Source organism: Anas acuta, chromosome 12 (assembly GCF_963932015.1).
Source record: "Anas acuta chromosome 12, bAnaAcu1.1, whole genome shotgun sequence".
NCBI classification, from domain to species: domain Eukaryota; kingdom Metazoa; phylum Chordata; class Aves; order Anseriformes; family Anatidae; genus Anas; species Anas acuta.
The window spans coordinates 17702998-17722781 of record NC_088990.1 but is presented as its reverse complement, the minus strand read 5'-3'; the positions used below and the strand labels follow the sequence as shown (position 1 = coordinate 17722781).

Genomic DNA, 19784 nt, shown 5'->3' with positions numbered 1-19784 from the left:
CAACTGAGATACATCATGGGCACCACAGAAGGAAAAAAAATCCAGCAGCACAGAGAAGCACCCAACATGCTGAGCTAGGGAATGTGAACGCTTAGACCTTTGCTTCTCTGCTAATACACCATTAACTCTCACACTGTACGAGATACCAGTGTGAATGCACTTGATCCATATCCCTCTTCCAATAGCAATATAAAGACCACTAGAACAGTGAAGGACCATAAGGGAATATTTCTGCTGCCATCATTCCCTGTCAGTAAAGGGCAGAATACAGAGTTTGATGATTTCCTTAGCTAATAATTACATGGCAGACAAAATGTCCAAATGTCCATACTGTTTTTGTTAGATTTATGAACTTTTGATAACCCAAGGCAACTGGCACACTACTAGAACAGAAAGGTTTTTCCTACTTATTTTTCTGTGTTTTCCCACAGTGGTCTCCAAGGAGAACCTGAGAAGAAGTGGATGGTGAATAGGTCTCAGTAGGTGTCCCCCTGCCACAGTACTGTGGGATTCTTTTCAGCAGCATTCACTAGGCTGCCACCAGCTGTAAGGAAATTTGGGTGCCATTAGTATGCTGAGGATGTTCAGCTTATTTTCTATTTTTTACCAGATCAGAAATGCCATTTTCAGCCAAAAGGCAGACAGGAATGAGAACAAACTTGGCTGAAGCTGGTTCTGCAGTGGACAGAGGCCATGCTGGCAGCACAGCCTCTCTGCTTCATCTGGGAACTGATATCAGCATCTTTTGGCTGTTTCAATGTCAAGGTGCAGCTGACATTGAAACGCTGACATCATTCCAGCCTGAAAAGCAGTCCCCAACCAGAGATCACTTCTCTTATCATGCACAACTATAATGACCAAGACAGGAGAGGTGACTTTAAAAATTTTATTCATTTTTAGTAGATGGGGACATGCAGGGAGACTGGAGTCTCTAGAACTTGCTTCAGTGACAGGATGTTTCCTACATGCAGCAGCATGCACAGCCTCTTTTTGGCTAAAACATAGGGTACTGGTCTAATGTATGGTTGCTTTGGTGTAAGAGAGGGAAGATTTCAATTGCATATCTGAGGATGTGGATTTGCTGAGTCCATACAAAACAACACAATACAATAGGAGGCTACAGCATTTTATAAAGTAAATATTGAACACAATGGTGTTTGGTTTTTCAAATAACGAGTAAGCTGATATGAAAGTTTAGTGGGTGTGATCATAGTTCTGAAGAGATGGACCAAAGGGAAAAGGAAATTATGCACTGAATTGAACAGAGAAAACAAGATGTTTTGTTCAGTGTGCATTATACATGTATCATCACCTTCTGTGGCTTATCTACATAAACTATGGTATAGTATAGCTTGCTTTTCTTTTTTTTTTTTTTAATGTAAGACTTCAGCTCTGAGGATTCCAGGTTGAACTCGGGTATAATGGTGAATAACAAAGCGAGTAAATTCACCTACTTTGTGTTCCAGGCATGACAGTCAGAAGCAAATAATTCTGTTTATCTGTGTAACCTTTTGACTATGCTACCAAGTTGGTCACTAGAGATGAATCACATGATGGTTTACAGAGACGAAAGAGCACTTTGGGATCATTATAGAGTTTTCTGTAGTTTAACAACTGGGAACAATTCAAAATTACTTCTGGCCACAAAAATTTTATAAGTTTATGTTGTTGCTTGCTGAGAATATGATAAAATGCATAGGTCCTGTCTATTTGTACTTATTTTACATATCTAGACTACAGTGAGAAGACTATAATGTCCACAGTAGGACCAAGTGAGCATTATATACAAGCTAATTTATCTGATCTACGTTTCAAAATCCAAAGGAATTAAGAAATTCAATAGTGGTCTTCAGGAAGTTACTGAATCATTGCATGCACGTGTCTCAGGCTGTGAACAAACTTCTTTTTTCACATCAAGGGTACCTGCCTGCAGCATCCCCCCAGCTATTCATCATTTCCTGAAAGCTACCATTTCATGTAACTCATGCGGTAGATCCCTTCATGTAAGCATGCCCTCGTTTGTTTCAAACAAAATAAATTAGGTTAGTTTAAACAGTTAGAAGAGGTGATCTGAGGTAGTCCAGCTTATTTTGTTTGCAACAACTAGGCAATGGTCCAACACTAAAGCACTGGCAACAGAACAGTAAGGGTGGTGGTAATCTCTGTCTGGTGGGAGGTGATAAAAAGCTGGAGGTGGCAACCTCTTTGCTGGCACAGATGGATGCAGCCGAGGGTGCGTGTCCACTGTCATAATATGCTCCTTTCTAATGGGTGTTAAAGTACTGGTTTTCCAGAGCAGAGTTATATACTCTGAAGCACATTCAGGTTCTTATGTACAAAGGAAACTCTGCATCCAAATAGCTTTGTTTATACAGTTACAGGAGTTACAGGGAAAAAAAAAAAAAAAAAAAAAAGTGTTTTTAACTGCAAAGGGAAAATAAATACAGTAAAAGCAAAGAGTCATTCTGGAAGGAAGGACTTTAAAGGAAGAACTTTTAACTACAGTTTTATACAAGCTTTCTCCCATTTTGAGTCTTTAATGCTTTACACGTGGATAGCAGTCCCACTTTCTTTGCCCTACAAAATATGACAGATTCTAGATAAAATGTGCCAAACCAAATCAGGAACATGAGTTAGTGCTATATGTACCACCTGTGTGGAAGATTGGAAAGAAGCTTTTGACAAACTAGAGTAGTTAGGACAATGCAAAATTGAAATCCTAGGCAGAAATTCCCCTCTGCAAGGAGAGATATCTCCATATTTGCACATTTAGGGTTCCTTCTCTCCAGATCCTGTTGCTTCCTCACATTCCCAGAGAACTAAATGAGATTCTGATCTGCAACTACATCCAGCTGTTGCTGTACCCTGCAGAGTACACCTGCCTCCGCCCAGAGCAGAACCAAGCCCACAGCTCAGCCTCTCTTCTTACTGCATGTCCTAACGCAGCTACTTGGGCTTGAGCACCCGAGCAGCAGCCATTAGGATTTTACTCATACAGCCGTTCTCATGGCCGATTGCAAGACAATTCTGATTGCTCATCTTCTGATGCCTTTGTCACATTTATACTTTTCACAGAAAGGTTGGAAAGTTTCATTCTAACATTGTTCTAGCCCTTTCTGTCTGCTTGCAACGTCTACCAAGGGCAGCTGTTCACCAAGCAGCAAAGATGGCTATCTGGCTGTTGAGCTGACACTGATCACTCTTCTGGGCTTGTGAATGTAAGAGAGAGCAATTTCTGGATCAATAATCCATTCCTTTCCCCCACATTGCATTCATAAGACATTTTGGCTCCTCTGTGTCCCCTCTCAAGCAAGAGGGGACTGTGTTTCCAGATGTCTCACTAGATCCTCCCAGCTACTTCTCTAAAGTTTCACATTGTTGCCCAAATAAGATTGGTCTGTAACTATTTGGAGAATTTTAAGTTCTGAGCCTACATACTTCGTGCTGGTTAACTGAACACAGAGATTATGAAAGCAGCTTTCCAGACACTTTCAAAGATATTTTTTCTTATACTAATAGAAAAATAAGGGAAGATTTGAGCTAGCTACATTGATATTTTTCACAGAATAATCTTGAGTAAATTGAAATGTAAATTTTTCTGTAATCATTGCTGCTGGGAGACTTAAATGCTTTGTGCTAGTCTTCAGGAAACCTCTCTTTCAATTTTCTGCCATACCTCTGTTTTGAGTTTCATATGTGGAGTTTCAGGGAGTACTTACCTAATCAGTTGTGTGATCCCATTTCTTTCTAACCCCTTATGATGACTTAGTACTCATCTGATTTCAGCACAAATTATTTCAGCTTGCTAAGTCAACGGCAAGCTAATCCAGAGGAAAGAAAAGTGAATTTTCACATGTTGGCTGAGTGAACTGAATGAGATGAGTGCATGAGGCATAGCTGCACTGCTCAGGAACAGGGCGGTGGGACCTCTGAGCGCTCCTCCATGGATGTGCAATTCCCAGGACCCCTTGGCAGCAGCGGGCTCCCCGTCACCAATACTGTGCATGTCTAAGTCATAAGGAGCTATTTCCCTACGAAGTATGACTGCACCTCCTGGGACCTAGGCAGAACACTGCCCCTGCCCAGCAAATCTCAGCAGGGATCCTCACCAGCTGAAAAATGTTAATGCAACCACCAGCTAGTATTTCTACAAGTAGTGATTTCTAATTCTGAACATCTCCACTCCCAGTGATATATGCCTTCTCACTTCTTTGTTATTTTATTTTATTTTGGTACAATGTCTTGCATTTTATTATTATTATTTTTTTTAAATTAGCTCCAATCTTTCAGCTGAATACATGAGATTATCTTAAGGCCACATAAAGTTGTTTTACACAATATTTATAGACCTCAAAAGTGAGCCATAAGGACTTGTCTCTAAGCTCCTAAAAGAAAATCTACTGAATCAATATAGTTCTCAGAGGAACACAGATCTGTTCCCCCAGTCTTCTCAGATGCATGGTAGCAATTGCCTCAATGGGGCTCATATCCTGAATAGGCCTTTGAGTATGAATAGAATACAAATAATTTTCAGTTATTACATGCAGGGAAATTACTCTGCTGTACTAATTTGTATTTTACATGGATTATTTTTATAGGAGGCCAGAAAGGCTTGTTAAATGAACAGCTTAAAATGCAAGTAGAATGTAGATAAGAATCTAATACTTTACACTTAAGAAAGAACAACACAGCATAAACACATCAATTTCATTTTACAATGGTTGCAATGTATTAAATTACAATCATATCTTTTCTTTCCGCATTCCCTTCTTCCCAAACCACTGTGAGACGGTTGTGCAAGGCTATAAGGGATTTCAGCAGTGATACTGTTCCTGACTTTTTCCACTTAGCTAATGTGCTACCCTTTGGTGCATGACTATTTCTATGTAAGAAAACACTCAGAAAGGCTGCATACTACAGAATTTGGACACTAGACCCAAGCTGTTGTTCCCTTGCAGTAAAGTCTCAGTAACAAAGTATTTTTTTTCAAAGTCAAAAATTTTCTACAAGTCTATTTCATTTGCTATCAGATTTATTCCTTGCCACTGCATCTATTAAACAGAATCACCAGCTATCACCTATATCTGATTATTTCTCTTATACATTCTAAATTACAGGCATTATTATGAATTTTATTTTCATGTTATCTGAGCTGTTCACCAAGGCGACTACTTGGTAACACAGACATGGCAGAACACAATGCAGAGGCTACAGAGAGGTTAATGTTGACTTGGGAGAGGCTACTGTGCACGTCCATGACAAATAGAAAAATTAAATGAGGAACTTCACTGATCAGCTAATCTCTTATCCACAAGCATACCCCACTGCTTCCTTCCCAAGAGGTATTGCTAATTACCTGAGTGCAAAATTTACTGCTTCAGACGGTCAGCATACAGTGCTTTTAGCGATGGCATCTCATAAAACGCACTTTCTCAAGGCTCCGTGCCCTAACTCTACTCAGATGCTGATTTACTGAGATTTCAAGGCCACTATCACCTGTCTGCCTGTCCTTTTCCTTCTAAGCTATAGCTGGGATACTTATAAACTTGGTAAATCAGACTACTTGTTAAGGAGCTGAGTTCATCATGATCAGATTCAGCATTTGTCGTAGGGTCAGGTGTGCTATGAGCGAACTCCTCACATGTATCCTACAGGAAAGCATCCCCACACTGAGGTCCGCTAATTAGCCAGCTGCTAATTGTCATCCACTCTCCACCAAAGCAGTTGTAATTCAGCAATATCCTATGTGCACATGCTGTGCATGTCACACATACTTCTTGGGCATGAAAGAAACTAGGACATCTAAAACCTAACAACAGTGTAATGGTCAGGAGCTGTGTCACCGATCAGCCAGCAAAGCGTTAAGAGGACTACAGCTTGTAGGGCACTGGGCACTGCGAGAGCAGAGAACTCCTGAGGGGAAAGTCCACAAACACGTCCCAACCTACGCAAGACACTAAGTACTCCCAGCTCCCACTGGTTTCAAAAGGAAATCTGCAGGCCCTTTGTTAGCCTTGCTGCTGCGTGATCAACTCTGAACAACTTCCTTTTTCACCATCTGGCAACTGAACTCTTAATTCTTTGTTTGTGCTTTCCAGGCTGTCAGATTTAATACGTCCACTGGTTAATGATCCCATCCTCACCTTTAAGTAAGTTTATGGAGGATTTTTCTGTTCTAATCATAGCAAATATCCCAACAAACATCCTTACATTTCTACTTCTTGAAGATGAGATCACATGAAGTAAAATGGACAATTCTTTTGGAAAAATTTCATATATCCAACTTACCAAGCCCATAAATTTAAACATTTACAGTAAAATTTAATATTTTTCATGCTCATTGGACTCTCTCCACTAACACAGATCCATTTTGCTTTGTGAACCAAACCTTGCACGGTGCCGCCCCGTTGGATTCTGTCAAACAGTTCCTGGTGGCAGAGCATGAGGCTGTTTCATTAACCATCCACCAGCAAATCTAATAACGTGAAAAATTTCAGCAGCTCATTCATTCATGGTTCAGTTAATTTATGATAAATTTCTCCCTGGTGAAATATCACAAGCAAAGATCAAAGAAACTCAAGGGAACCATTTTTCTTCTCATATTCATACATTTGAGAAGTCTGGAGAGAATGAGCAAGAGCAGCTGATAAATTCAGACAGTTTGCACTTCCAACACAGGAAGGAGTTATGAAAGAAACCCCCACCCCAGCTAGGAAAATATGACATGGAGAAAGCTAGTAACTTTGTTGAAAGTATGTTGTTTATTATCAGAAACTTGTTAACCAAAACAAAGCTCTGGCTGACTGGGAGACCAAAACTCTGCTCACATACCAAGAGCATCACAGCCACATAAGCATCCCTGAGTTGTTCTGCCCCTGCAGCACACTCTTTCTGTCTCTCCCTGGCTTTCAGTTCAGATTGTTCTGCTGACAGCTCCTACTTAGGGCAAAGTACTGGGACATTTTTTAGATCGGGAACTTTTCCATTCCAAGCTTTCAAATAAGACTTGTGGTTCATACATTTATTCATTTTCCCAACTGTTTTGCAATAGATTTAGTAATCTATAATTAAAACATTACCTGAAAAAAAATGTGAGTGCTGTCAGGTGTTCTAGAAAATAATTACATAATAATGGTACCATAAGTCACGTTGGAATATAGTCCTGTTGTTAGCCAATTTCTATGCATTCAAAATATGGAAAGCAACTTCATTCATCAGTTTGGTTCATATTATTCTACAACTAATAAGCCACACATACGTAAATAATAATCCAGATGAAGGCGAACAGTCTGACACGTTATCGCCAAAGCACTTCAGACTACTTAAGCGATCTAACAGATCAAACCAAAATTAAAGATCTGGTCAGACAGAAATTGATATTGAATTGACCTGTCTGGCTTTACAGGTCTAAGGGATAGAACTCCTACTAAGAATTTCATATGCTTTTAATCTTTTAATGAGTTTTTGCATTGCACAGGGCACACTGTACTAAGTATTCTACAAAACAATATTGTGCATAGAAGTTTTCACAGGACACCTGCAATAGCCTGCAGAGCTCAGCTATAGCCTTGCCAATTTTGATAGCTGCTTACCCCACTCATGCTAACAAATTTGTGTAGGACACCACTGTGAGATGACTCTTTATAAAATCGTTCTTTCTCTCAGTAAAAGAGAAAGCAGTACGAGAGCGTTAGACAAAAGTACCCGATTTGTGAACTACAGCTCAAGTGATAGCAGTTGTTCTTCTAATCAGGACCGAGTTCATCTGTACACAAAGTTGTAACAAAAATTGTATGACAGCAACAATAAGAACCCTAATACAGGTTCACAATGCAAAATCTACTCCAAAATAGGTCCACAGTAAAGGCTCATTTTTTTCCCTAAATTTCCAGTCCATGTTTGATAACATCAAACATCAATGTTTGTTTCATTTCTAGACCTTATTGCATACAGATACTTTTGTAAACAGTGTGGTTCACACACCGAGAGGTTACTGCAGAGGTTTCAGAGGAACTACATGCAGCCATTATAAAACATGAGTTCAGAGAAACTCAGGATACACTTACAATTATCTAAGCCTTTAAATACTGTACTAGTGAAAACATCAAACTCTTGCTGAACACACCTAGTAATTCTCAAAGCAAACAGTTCCAACGTGCTGCAAAAGCAGGATTTCCGCTCAGCTATTTTGGCTTAACTAAGGCTTTCATACAAAAACGGTAAAAACAAAACAACTCTGTGTAAAAATATCAAAGGCACAATGAAAACACAAAACAGGATCACATCTGAGAGGCAAGAGAAGAGGAAAGAAGAAAGGGAAAAGCCTATTAAAGCAAAATGTAACTCCTAAGAACATATCCTTTAATATTTTCCCATCATTTCTTTTGAATAGATTTCTTGGAAGTGAAAACATTTTGTGGGATCGGATGCCAAGTCGCCATTCTTAGATTGAGACTTTTGGATGCTTTGTCCTATCTGCTGCCACGAACAAAGACCACTTATACTGGGATTTAATTATACTCAAACTGGGCAGATTCCCCCACTGAACCAATGGGCTGTCTGGTGTTGATGTATTATCTCTTTGTAATTCTTACTTCAGCCCTAAGGAAAAAACTCATCCAAATTCTGTCCATTTTTCCTTTCCATTGCAACACTCAATCATCTTCCATGCACCGCTGACCTCTTTATTTCCCACTGCCTTTCTGCAAACTCCGAGACAGACGTTTGTCTTATTCGGAGTACCAGAATGGTGCCAAGCATAAATATTCACAAGGGTACTTTGTCAGAGTAGCTAGTACCAAAAATTCATAAGTAAACCTAACAATTCACTAACTTCCCTGGCTGTGCAGACAAGGCTGGCTGTGCATATGAATACTGCGCCTGTGCCTGCCCCTGCCCACCAGCCCGGCTCTGCAGAGAGCCGCCTTCCACCTCGCAGGGAGCAGAGCTATTACACAGCACGCTGCTCCGAGGCTGTCCCATGGCTCATCGAGTTTCACTCAGCGATGCCTTCCTTTCCTAATAGTCTAAAGATCCTAACGATTCTATCTTCTCATTCTTTCAAGTTCCCCGTTATTTTTTCTGGGTTTCGTGCGCTCATGCTGCATGAATCTCATTTCTCCTCATCCTACCAAATGCTGTGATCCAGAAATTATGCTGAATTTCTGACCTAGCAAGTTGGCACCAGACAAGTGACTTCACTGCAGGATCAAGAAAAAAAAAAAAAAAAGTGAGGCCATAAGCAGAAAATGAACTCCCACTTCCAGCACAGCTCTCCTAAAAATACAACTCGGAGAACGTATTATCTCTTGCTAAGCTGTCCATTCCCCCCACCACTCTTCACTCAATTTACTTCTGCCACGACAGTGTCAGTATACATGAAATGTTTGCAAGGAAAATGAATATGAGCAATAAAGGTTTTTTCTTGGTCCCTCAGAAATAAAATTGAAGAAAACAATGTTCTGAATCATGAAGTTATAAGCAAGATACATGCACAGTTTGAAGCCTTCGACCTACATTTCCTATTTAGCTCCTGTCTACCTCTTCCAGGTTTAGAGCCGATTTGGCTTTTCACTGGAGCTGAACAGAAAAACATTTTCATATCCTAAGAACGTTTTCCAGACCAAACTGGATATAAAAGCCAAAACATCAACAGCAACAAAACCACAAATAAAAGCTCAAAGCATTTTGAAGTAAATTAGCCAAAATATGCTGTTGATCAACTCTGATTTCAAGATTATTTAATTACAAAAAATGTACAAGTATTTCCAGGCAATTAATAATTTTGAACAGCAGCAGCAAATACGGACGCAGGTAATGCAGATGTCTAGATGGAATGAAAGTTTTCAACTGAGATATTTTAAAGCCTGTTATTTTCCACAGATTGTTCCTGTTTCAGAGAGCTGCCAAAAGCAAAGGTGGTGGCAGAAAGCTCTGTGTCAAGCATTACACAGTGGCTGGAGTGGATGAAACCAAAGGTCCACCTAGTTCAGGCACCTGCTGCTGTGGCCAAAAGCTGATGCCTGCTGAGCAGGGGAATTTTTCATGTACCCATTGCACTTCCAGCACATACTCTCAGTCATCAACCTTTTGCAGTTTGAGGATCTTCTGAGTAAATGGTGGTGTTGATCCATTTAGTAATCCTCACTACATTTCTCTGACATAGACACATCCACTTCCCAACTGGCCTTCCATAACCGCCTAATACCTGCTTCACACCCGGCAGGTAACTGCACACATTAACTAGAGGACTTGTGGTGAACTGTTTCTTCCTTTATTGCTATCAAAATAACCCTTCCAACTTGTACTGGAAGAGACTTAAATAACTGATCCCCCCTCTATTTTTTCCATACAGGTTATGACTGTATAGACCTCCAGACCGTATCACTCTCTTAGTTGTCTCATTTCCTGTCCTAACCTACTTAGCTTTACATTTGTCTTTATTCATTTGCTCCCCCCTCTATCTGATACCACTGTATGAAGAAATATATTTTATACAGGCACTTTGTGACCATTTCTTCTTTTTGCTTTTAATATGAAGGAAAAGAAAATGCAAACCCTAAATCAGGCATCTGAATATTTTGGCCGAAACCCTGGCCAAAACTTTAGTCATGCATATATTTGCAAACAAGCACTTCCATGAAGGAAGAAAAAACAGTACTGGAAAGAAAGTCTGCAGATAACAAAAGGTCAAAGTAAACAAAGCTTAAGACTGGAACACATTGCAAGTGTTTTTTTCTTTTTTGAGATTTACCTACTTTTAAATATTACTTGCAACTATGCAAGTTTTGGTTAGGTAACAGATGGAGGCTTATTTTTGTTGTTGTTAGCATTTATGTATACTAACAATTTTAGATCTATATTATGGGTTAATCCAAACCATTCCTGGAAAGACCAGTGATTCTAATGATTTCCCAGTATTTTGGTTCATAAAATTCAGATTAGGTCAGATGAAACCCTTGGGGTACTAATTTCAATTTAGCAATCATGCATTGTGCAAGCAGCACTTAAACGTTCATATTTAGAAGCATTTTACTTTAGATGAGGAAACAAGGAGGGCAGCATATTTGTTACCCCATAAATAATGCATGCTGCTTAATAGTTGTGTGGTTGGTGCATCCTTCTGCTTCCTTTTCAGGAGAGGAGAGCAAGGGCGATTGTGTGCATTGTTCTGCACAGGGCATCAGCCCAGAACCCAGGAGCTGACTTATAAACCCAGAGACACTGGCGACACTGTGCGCTGGTTTCCCTGCTCTTTGCAACCACTGCCTCGCAAGCTTATTGATTATTGTACTCAAGATCACATTTTTACTGGTGAACAAACTAATATTTGTACATTACTTCACAATAAAAAAGAGGAGAGGGAAAAGTAATTGACCTTACTTAATGGGAGAAGAAAAATAATATCAAGCATTTTACAATCAGCATTTTTTCAGTAAGTTTTCACCTGATATACAAAGGCAAAAGGAAAGTTTGGGGGTGGGTCTTATCCCCTTATTTGCCTTGTTCTCCAATCATCACTCTGATACTCGATTCTAAATAAGAGATGTGGAAAATAAGTTTTGAAGTTTCACATAGTAAAGAGGGGTCTTACAGGAAAGAAAAAAATTAGGAAAGTAAGAGAAGAACCAAAAAGAAGTGATTCTTTTGAGTGTTTTGGAGCAACCGAGTGTTCAAAACCAACGAGAGAAACAATTCAGCGAGAATGGGAATAAAAATGCATGCTCCAATACATGTAAATAATAAACAATCAATTTAGAAGAAAGCAGAAAAAATCTGCTAATTTTTGTCTCTTGAAAGACAAGTTATACTTCACTTTACTCCTTCCTTTATTGAAACCATCAGTAAATCTATTACGTGATTCACAACTGACTGATGTAAGAGACACAACTGAATAGTTGAGGCAAACAGCAGCAAGAGGAAATCAAACTATGATAACTATTTCATGTGTTTCATCATCTTGTCAAAATTCTTAGCAAAACTTCTGCTTTTATGTTCTCATTTTTTCCCTCCAGATCCCCAAATACTGCCATTTAAGGCACTCTACAGAAGACTGTTTGTATCTATCTCTACCATCTGCTCAAATGCTTTCAAGAGTGGCAATTTTAAATAAACAGCAGCAGCAGGTACATAAGTATAGAATTTAAAAGGAATGACACGGGTCTTAGCAATTATTTTTGATAAGCAATTTCTGAGTTACTTGCACTCCTTTATGTCTAAGGCCACCAAGCAAACAAATCGTACTAAACAATGATCTGCACTGAATATTCTGAACATATTTTACAGTTCTTGTATATGCCATAAATTCAGTGCTGGGTATTTTTTCCAAATTACTTTTCCTTTGGAAAGTGTTCTGACTTTAAAGAAGAGAGAAAGACAGACTGAGACCTATTATTGTAGGTCTTAACTCCTTATTAACATGTTAATAGCACTTTTTAAATCACAGTTCCATTACTACTGAACCAAACATTACATTTTCTGCTTTCTCCAATACCCTGCATGCCAGAAATTAAGTTAAAAAGGCAGTAACTAGAAAATTATAGGGATATGGGACTCTGCTGACAGTTCTGCCCGTCCTGCGTCAATATATGGCTGTAAGTCAGTAATATAAAAGCAAACAAATGCTCTCTTAATGTTTCCAGTCCTATCCTATCATGTTTTTGGTTCAACACATTTTTGAAAGGCAGAAGTCCAGTCCTGGTGCAGAATATCTATGATTATTGTGTGTTGTACCTTTCTATTTGCATCAGCTATTGTACAGGAAACCTTGTTCAAAGAGATGCAAAATGCTTAGGTAAATACACACCTGATGAAACCTACCATTTCTTTACGGTTTACGTAATGTTGCTTAAATTTTGTACTACTTTCATGCTTGTTCTAAGAGCCTGTCATTTTCTTGTGGTGTTTTGTGTCAGCTTTACCAAATGGATTTGCTTAGAAACCACAGAGTCTGGGGATTAGGACAGGTGCTTCTAAAGAAATAAGGGGGATTAGTGAAAAGATTTTCTGATAGCCAACTGCTATGTGACAACTATGGTTCTGGCAAGAATACCTATAAGGGAAATATTTATTAAATTGAGGGACCTGAAAGCTTCCTTGTCATTAGCTTCTCTTCTAAGTATTAAAAATAAATAAATATCTGGCTATTGGAATTGAGGCAGTGGTACAGTCCACTTGCCGTGGCCCAAAGAAAAATCACCAACATGCCAATGCCTTCACTCAATTTCTCCACAGAAATGCCTAATTCTGGGAATTGCAGTAGTTGTGTCACTTGTTTCTCAAATGTGTTGGAAAGTGGTCACATTGGAATATCATAATACATACATGTAAGCACTCTTTTGGAAACATTTTAATGTATGGAAAAGTGGCAAGCCACCTATAAGATGACTGCAGATTTCCTAAGGCTCAGAGAAATCCCCTGACAAACATAAGGAGTGACTGCAGCAAGAGTCAGAAGGCAATTCAGAAAAATATATCATGTCTAGGTAGTGGGGTGTGGACGTATGCTTGCGCGTATGATTTTCAAGTATCCTTAACATACCAACAGCCCAAAGTTCAGCTTCCGTTCAGGTTTACTTAATTAATTTTGCAATTACCTATGGATTAGGTGAGTGCCATTGAGAAGTTCTCGTCAGTCCTCTTCAGTAAGCCCTTATTAAGAAACACTTCCTGCAGAATTCCATGACAGGAAGAAGGATGCTGAACCTCATTTTTCTCAGAAAAAAAAACACTTTCCTTAATTGGGAATGATAATTTAAATCAAAGGTTTTAATGCTGTACTGTGAGATTAATTTAAAACCTATGATTTAGCAACCATTAAAATTTTGCTCCTAACATTAAATAGTTCCACAGTATTTTGTCATTCTCATTCCCAAGACATCTTCAGGCAGATTTTGTGACATGAAACAGGTATTTTAGTGTGGCATTTTTATGCCCATTCAAACATGATGCAGAAACTAATACTTAGATTCTGGATCTCTTTCTCCCAAAAAGCATACAATATTTCATGGTTTCAAATCATTGCCAGTGTACAGACCTTTGCATACTTTCCAGTAAAGCAGGCAAAAGTAGAACCAAAAATTCTGTAGTTAAGAAAAACATGTAACTTCTCATCTGCTGAGGTGATTCAATCCAAGTCAGAAATTGTTTCTTCACATTTAGTAGCTTTCTTATTATTCTTCACATGGTCCTTTCATCTTAGTTTGGAGTTATTAGAAGCAGGACTGCAATCACCTAAGGCAATAAACTCTAATAATGGGAATAAGGTAGCAGGAAACAATAAATGAATTTATACCTTGCATATGCCAATGTGCATAGCATTCAGATGGCTACTAGAGCTACCACTACCAGGAACACAGGTCTTTTTTTTTTTTTCTTCTCTTCTCTCTTTTTTTTTTTTTTTTTCCTTTATAATCCCAGATGATAAAAATGTTTTTGTTCAACTGGGAATCAGTCCTTTGGTTTCCTTTCAGCAAACAAACAAACAATGTAATTATCCCAGCTCAAATCTAATAGCATTTTGGTTCCTCTCCCAAAACTAACCTCAACATGTTATACAAGAAACCTTGCTACCTTCAAATTAAGTGGTATTTACAAAGACAGTCTTCAGTTACAGTCTTACCAGATCTCATAGACACAAAGGAAAGGTAAAAGGCTGAATCTCCTCTGGAGCATCAAGAAGTCATAACAACCTTTCTTGCTTGTGATTACCATGCTGCTCTGCACAAAGCTAATTTATCATAGCTCATGGATCTCTGTGCCCATGCTGGGCTGACTTTCCTGAAGGATTCGTGTTGGACTAAGATCTTCAGAGAACCAGGGAAGTCAGCCAGCAAGTCACTCAATCTAGGTAAGAGCTACTTTTCCAAAAGGAAACTTCTTGGAGTTGGAGATGATCTTGGCACTCTCAGCTGCAACTAGTTCAGGCAAATTTTCAGCAGTTTTATTTTACAGTTTTTGCAAACTGACCTATGAAACTTTGCAGCTCACTTTGATCATGTCACTGAGTCACTGGCATTACATTTTTAGCTGAAGTGTTATAGGAGCCAACCTCTTTAGACAATATTTCTTTCTCCAAGTCATTACATGGATTAATAGGTTGAAGCAGTTCTTTGTCTATTAACACAATAGATCCTATTGGAAATTTTCACTTTTGACAGCCATGAAGTTTAAACTGTATTTTTAATTCCCTCTCTCAGACTTACTTTGCTTTTGGCAAGCCAAAAGCTAATCCATTAAAGCAACAAAAACATTTTCACAGTGGATGTATAAAGAAAGCAGCTTTTTATGATTGCTTTCTGTAGTATGTACAAACAATAGAGAGTGACAAAATGTCTTAGCATTGTAACAAGCACTGAGAAAAGGTGAAAATAAGGCATAAACCAAAGAAAGGATGTGTACAAAGGAACAGACAAATTATGTATTTTTTGTGTTTTTCTTTTTGTACTAAAAAATAGAGCACAGTGCTTATTTTTGTGTAGACTACTCACCGAGCCCTGAAGTCATTAGAGGTTAAGAACACCAACATCATTAAACCTCTTTCCAATTTTCTGTTCTTTAGCTAGATCTTCACCTTCTCCTGATATTACTCTCATCAGAAGCAGTCCTCTCCCAGCAAAAAATCCAATAGAAATGCTCCTAAGTAGACTTTTAACTGAGAAATTATCACTCTTAGTCCTAAATAGCTATTACAGAAGTGCCATTAAAGAAAAACATTAAACGCTGAAGCTAAGAATTTTCATGCCCAAACCTTCACTAACTTTGAAGATTTTTCAATTCCAGCTCTTGTAGATGGCTGAAGAGATTTCTAACTTGGCTAAAGGGATTCTCTAATATTTCCTAGCTATGAAACATAACATCGTCTGGCGTTACTTTGAATGTATAATAATTAGTGTAAGAAGGAAAACAGTGCACATCCAGTTCAGTTCAGTTTGGGAGCTTTATTGCCAGGATAATCATTCACTGAACCAAATTAAATATGCTGCTTGGATCATGTTTTTTACTGGACCAAAATAAAAACTCGAATCAAATTTCTAACAAGATTGACATGTGGCAAAAATAGCCCAATCTAAAACCAGAATGCTTTCACGTTAGGGTTCTTTGTGTTGTATAAGATGCCACTACTGCAAAAACATAAACATGGGAGTATCCCATCACCAAATGTGCTTGCAGAATAAAGGCTTACATGCTTTTAGAAGAATAGTTTATTATGTTCTCGAATAGTTTGTTATTGTCCAAATAGATGGCCTCAGATGCACACCTGGACCACCTCAAGCATCAAAAGAAAACACTTTTTAACCTAATGTACAGTTTAGAGCCATCTGGAGTAGGTAGCTATTACATGTAGCTAGAGTTTCAATCTTACTAGTTTACTTTATGTTATAAACTGTCTCATTAGTAACTACTCCAGGTTTTAGATTCCATCCTATTCTGACTGTTATTATGAATTTCATTTCAGAGGCACAGGAATCCCAGAGTGAGAACACCAGAACTAAGAAAGATCAGCAAAGCTTAGAAACCAAATTTCAACTCTATACAGATAAAACTGAAGAAGGATGTCAGATTTTGTTCAATCAGTTGGAGACTCTTGACAAATGCAGTTTCAATGCCTCTCTTCCTCTGGTGATGATAGTCCATGGCTGGTCGGTATGAACTCACTTTTTTTTTTTTAAACTACACCTGATTTGATATACTTTCCTCTTCATTATGCTAGTGCCAAAAGCAACTTTGGAAGAAAGACTGGGATCTGAAATATGGTGGATTTCCCTAGTAGCAATCATGGCTAGAAATACTACAAAGTGGGTATTCTCTACTGAGATTCTGAAGGAACACTCAACAAGCAATTTTTCATATGAGAGTCCCATGTCAGGAATTAGATTCATCCCTGGTTTAAAGCCAGAGTTTGAACAAGCAGCTGAATTAATGTGCTGTGCCTCTGGAGGACTGAAATCTAGTTTCATTTCTCTTATAAGTTTACTGCCAGATAAGCTTTGTGTGCGCTTACTGAAAAAAGCGCACACAATCTCCCCACATCTTTCTCATAGGTACAGCTTTAAAGAGAACATCTCTATAAGCTTTTTCTGCTGAAATTGAAGCCCTGAATGTCAATGAATTACCACTGAACTACTTCAAGTTAAATGGTTAAAAAAAATCCACTAAAAACCTTCTTCAAATGAACAGAATTGCCATGCTACAGTGAATTTTGATCTGATTTCAGCTGGAGAAGAAATAAAAGAAAGGATAGGAAGTCATGTCATTTGAACAGATCTTTGATTCTCATAGAACCAATGTCATCACTTAAGATGGCAAAATACAACTGGGTCACTGCAAATACACAGTCAAAGAAACCTCGAACAACACACTTGATGTGCATAACTCTCAACGCGTGTAACAGCAGAGATGGAATATTGCCCAGATTCATTTAGCCAAGCCTCCCAAACAAGAATTTGTTTAAAGCCTATACCCTTCTAAAAGAACTATGGAGCTGAGGCTGCTGCCATTGACACTCGACGTTCACATTAACTTAATCTACAGAAGTATTAGGCTCTTAGAGAAAGAAGTATGTTTGGAAACCCAAAGCCAACACATCCAAATTCTGTTAAAAGACCAGAAGAGATTAGTATGTTCCATTGATTGAGGAAATATGCACAACCAGCTCAGCTTAAATCTGATATTTATTAAATAGTAATTCTGGTCCTTCAAATTGGAAGCAATAAGGAAAGTTTGATCCAGTCCTTGAAAAAAGAGGATTTCATAACAGAACAAATATAGAAGGCAAATACTCACTGGTCTGCAGCACTCCAGCTTTCCTCATTCTCCCCTTCAGCTTAAATTTACAGGGACAGCTGCTCCTTACTGAAATCAGAAAGTAGCTGGGCATTTCTGTCTTTCTTTTTAATCACTAATACCAATTATCTCAGGATATGTGAGAATATTTAAGGACATAATTTCATTGATAAGAGCTCACATCAATCTACCTAAAATATTATACAGTTCATATAAAATCTTGATTTTTCTCCACCCAAAATCAAGGATTCTCAGCAATGAAGCATGTTGAAGCCCCTAAAATCTATTTATCAGAACTAACTCACCATGTTTATTTTATGTTTCCTTGAGCTTTTCACACAAAATATTTGTTAGACACTGCTTTTTCTTAAGATTTTTTTTTTTTTTAAAACAAAAACAAAAACAGGTGGATGGGATATTAGAAGACTGGATTTGGAAAATGGCAGCAGCTCTGAAGTCTCAGGATAAACAAATTAACGTGATCATTGCAGATTGGCTTACGTTTGCTCACCAGCACTATCCCATTGCTGTACAGAACACCCGCCACATAGGGCAGGAGATAGCAGACTTCCTGGAATGGCTGGAGGTAAGGGCGCCCAAGTCAAAATGTGTTTCTTTAGAAAAGACCTATTTACCTGCTCTTATGCTTCTACCGCCTTTCTGAAATACTCTGAGGGCTAATGCTGTTCATTGCAATCACTTACGTTTCTGCAATACGCTGTACATTTTTCTTCCATCAATTTTCATATGACTAAAAAAATTTTATCATTCAAGAGAAAAAAAGCAAGTAGTCTTTTTTATTAGAATACTTTGATGTGTCTTTATAGTTGAGATCATTTCATGCTACTTTAGTTTTTCAATTAGCATGTGTGCAGAGAGCTGGCATTCTTTGCATTATAAAGCTACTCAATATTTCAACTTCAGAACCTGGTTAGTAGAAGAAAGTCAGAGCAAGTTCCACACTTTGCAAACAGGCACGCTGGCATTTGCAAGTAGCTAGTTCAGCACAAGGTTATGTGACCTATGCCTAATGCAGAATTCGAGCATGACATCATATTAGATTTTTGCCTTAGTTTCCCATTGATTATTCTAAAATAATAGCTTGGTGATTGAGTGTAAAGGTGGACATTTTAGGAGGACAGACATACATAGCAAAGCAGATGGCACAGAGGCAGTAATGAGCACAGAGCCATGCTAATCTAGTGAGTACTCATCAAAACTCCCACTAGGTAGGAAGCAGAGGCCATGTCTTACAGCAGTTTTAGCTATACCTGCAGCTGCCAGACTAGAAATGTTATAAAAGAGTCTGCAAGGGATCACTGGTCTCCAGCACGATTTTTGAAAGCACAGAGAGCAAAACACTAGAAAGAGACTTGCACATACGAAGCATGTACCCTACGCAACTTGTATTTCACCTATCCATTCAAGCTACCTGATTTGCAATGAGGTTATATTTCTGTACCTTACAATGAAATTTTTAATACATTAATTTAAATGTGGTGAGGTCTAGGGTAGATGGGAAATATGCTGCAAAGATGAAAGGTTTGCAGCAAATTCCACTGAAGGACTAAGCTGCTTTCAATGGAAAAGACAGGGATAGGAGTTACCAGACAATATAGCCAGTTAGGGACAGCAGGCACAAAGGAAAAGGCAGAAAAGACAGAGTCACCATTCTTCCTTGTGACAAGAGAGCTTAGCTCTTGCTCAAATGTAGTCTAAGTTGCTAGAGACCTAAAATCATATTTTGAAGCTGTTTAATTATTGAATGAATCAAAAGGTGGACTTTGTTCAGTTCCCAGGACACACAACATTGTCAACAATAAAGACAGTCTGTGATTTCTCCAGTGTCAGCAAAAAATAAAAATAAAATAAAATCGAGGCTTGAATAAGTGACTGTTTGCTATAGCATTGGAGGTATCTTCTCTTGTACCATGATATCTTCCAGGATTTAAATATGCCATAACTTTTTACACCACTCAGCTGACAGTGTTCAAGTAGTA

General features: G+C 38.4%; 1 protein-coding gene across 2 annotated transcripts in view; it reads left to right on the top strand.

The window, feature by feature from the left end:
• LIPC (lipase C, hepatic type) overlaps positions 1 to 19784 on the top strand; it is a 73731-nt gene that overhangs the window by 39049 nt on the left and 14898 nt on the right. For both annotated transcript variants that reach the window (XM_068695559.1, XM_068695560.1), the window contains exons 3-4: positions 16457 to 16644; positions 18191 to 18370. In XM_068695559.1, coding sequence (XP_068551660.1) covers positions 16457 to 16644; positions 18191 to 18370 — 368 coding nt within the window. The remainder of the gene's footprint in view (positions 1 to 16456; positions 16645 to 18190; positions 18371 to 19784) is intronic.